The sequence below is a fragment of the Numida meleagris genome, unplaced genomic scaffold (genome assembly GCF_002078875.1).
Source record: "Numida meleagris isolate 19003 breed g44 Domestic line unplaced genomic scaffold, NumMel1.0 unplaced_Scaffold861, whole genome shotgun sequence".
Classification (NCBI taxonomy): Eukaryota; Metazoa; Chordata; class Aves; order Galliformes; family Numididae; genus Numida; species Numida meleagris.
The window spans coordinates 2583-4217 of record NW_018365076.1 but is presented as its reverse complement, the minus strand read 5'-3'; the positions used below and the strand labels follow the sequence as shown (position 1 = coordinate 4217).

At 55.8% G+C, this 1635-nt stretch overlaps 1 gene segment (V, D, J or C); it reads right to left on the bottom strand.

Annotated features, from left to right (window-relative positions):
- Positions 1-238: 238 nt before the first annotated feature.
- LOC110392049 lies at positions 239-879 on the bottom strand. The segment is given in 2 exon segments: positions 239-705; positions 858-879. Coding segments are annotated over 2 exon segments (489 nt in total).
- Positions 880-1635: the final 756 nt, after the last annotated feature.

Below are 1635 nucleotides of genomic sequence, written 5' to 3'. Positions count from 1 at the left end.
GAAGGTTCTGCCTGGGACGCAGAGCTCTGTGCTGGGGGCCATGACCATGACCATGACCATGACCATGACCATGACCATGACCATGACCGTCTGCATCACCATATCCGTATCTATTACCATTACAGTCACATTTTCTGAATATTCTGTGCTCAGTTCCAACCCTGCGGGCTAGCTTCTGCAGATTTGGGCTGAGTTCTGTACGTTCTGGGCTCAGCTCGGTTACTCCAGGTCTGATCTCTCAGTTGGGGCAGTGGGAGATACCACTAAATCCAGGAGTGACGTCGATATCATCTCCTTCACAGTCGCCATTAGCATTTTTGGCACAGTAGTAGGTGGCGGTGTCGTCGGCCTTGAGGCTGTTCAGCTGCAGCCGCACTTTGCTCTGCCCATCGTCCCTCGAGATGGTGGCACGGCCCTTCACCGCCGACCCGTAGTATGTGCTACTACCACTGCAAATAACTGCGAGCCACTCCAGCCCTTTGCCAGGTGCCTGTCGCACCCACTGCATGGTGACACTGCTGACGGAGAAGCCGGAGGCCTTGCAGACGAGGGTGATCCCTCCTCCGGGCGCCTGGAGGCCGCCCCCGGACTCGTCCAACGTCACGGCCGCCATCAGCCCTGTGGGGAAGGACAGAGAGCGCTGACGGAGCCGCTGCCACACGGCCTCGTGCAGCCGGGCCCCACCGAGACCCCATAGAGACCTCACTGAGATCCCATAGAGACCTCACTGAGATCCCATAGAGACCCCATTGAGATTTCTTAGTGACATCGTTGAGAACCCATAGAAACCCCAGCAAGGCCCCACTGAGGCCGAGGCCCAGACATGGGTCTGTCACCATCAGCAGGCATTGCCGTACCCGTATCCATATCTTTATCCATGTACTCCCATATCTGTACCCATAGTCAAGGCCAGATCCGTAGCCATGACCATGACCATAACCGTAATCATGACCATAACCATGACCATGACCATAACCATGACCATGGCCATGAGCATCTGCATCACCGTATCCATCTCCACCACCACCACCATCCCTTCCTCAGACAATTCTGTGCTCGGTTCCATCCCTGCGGGCTCACTTCTGCAGGTTTGGGCTGAGTTCTGTACGTTCTGGGCTCAGCTCGGTCACTCGGGCTCTGCTCTAGGGGTCTCCGTGGTGGGTCTCTGTGAAATCTTATCATGGTGTCAGTGGGGTCTCTGTGCTTTTTCAATGGGGTCTCAATGAAATCGCAGTGGGGTGTCTATGAGATCTCTATGGGGTCTTAACGGGATCTCAGTGGGGTCTCAGTCAGGTCTCTATGGGTCTCAGTGGGGCACCAGTGGGGTTTTGATGGGATCTGAATGGGGTCTCTAAGAAATCTCAATAGCTTCATGTATGGGAACTGCTGAGTCACGGCCTGAGCCCCTGATTGAGCACCTGGAGGCAAGACCCAGCCAGCCCTGGGAGCACAGGTGGAGGCAATTCACGGTGTGACTGGAAGGGCTGCGGCCTGGCTCCACCCCTCTTAGGCCTCATTTAGGGGCTGACTCCCCCTGAGGAAGGGTCTGTTCCTGGAGATCCCTCCTTGGTGGAAGCTTTTCCCTGCGTGCTTGGAATCTTCTGATACAGGTGAGTGATTTTCTTCCCTTCCTTT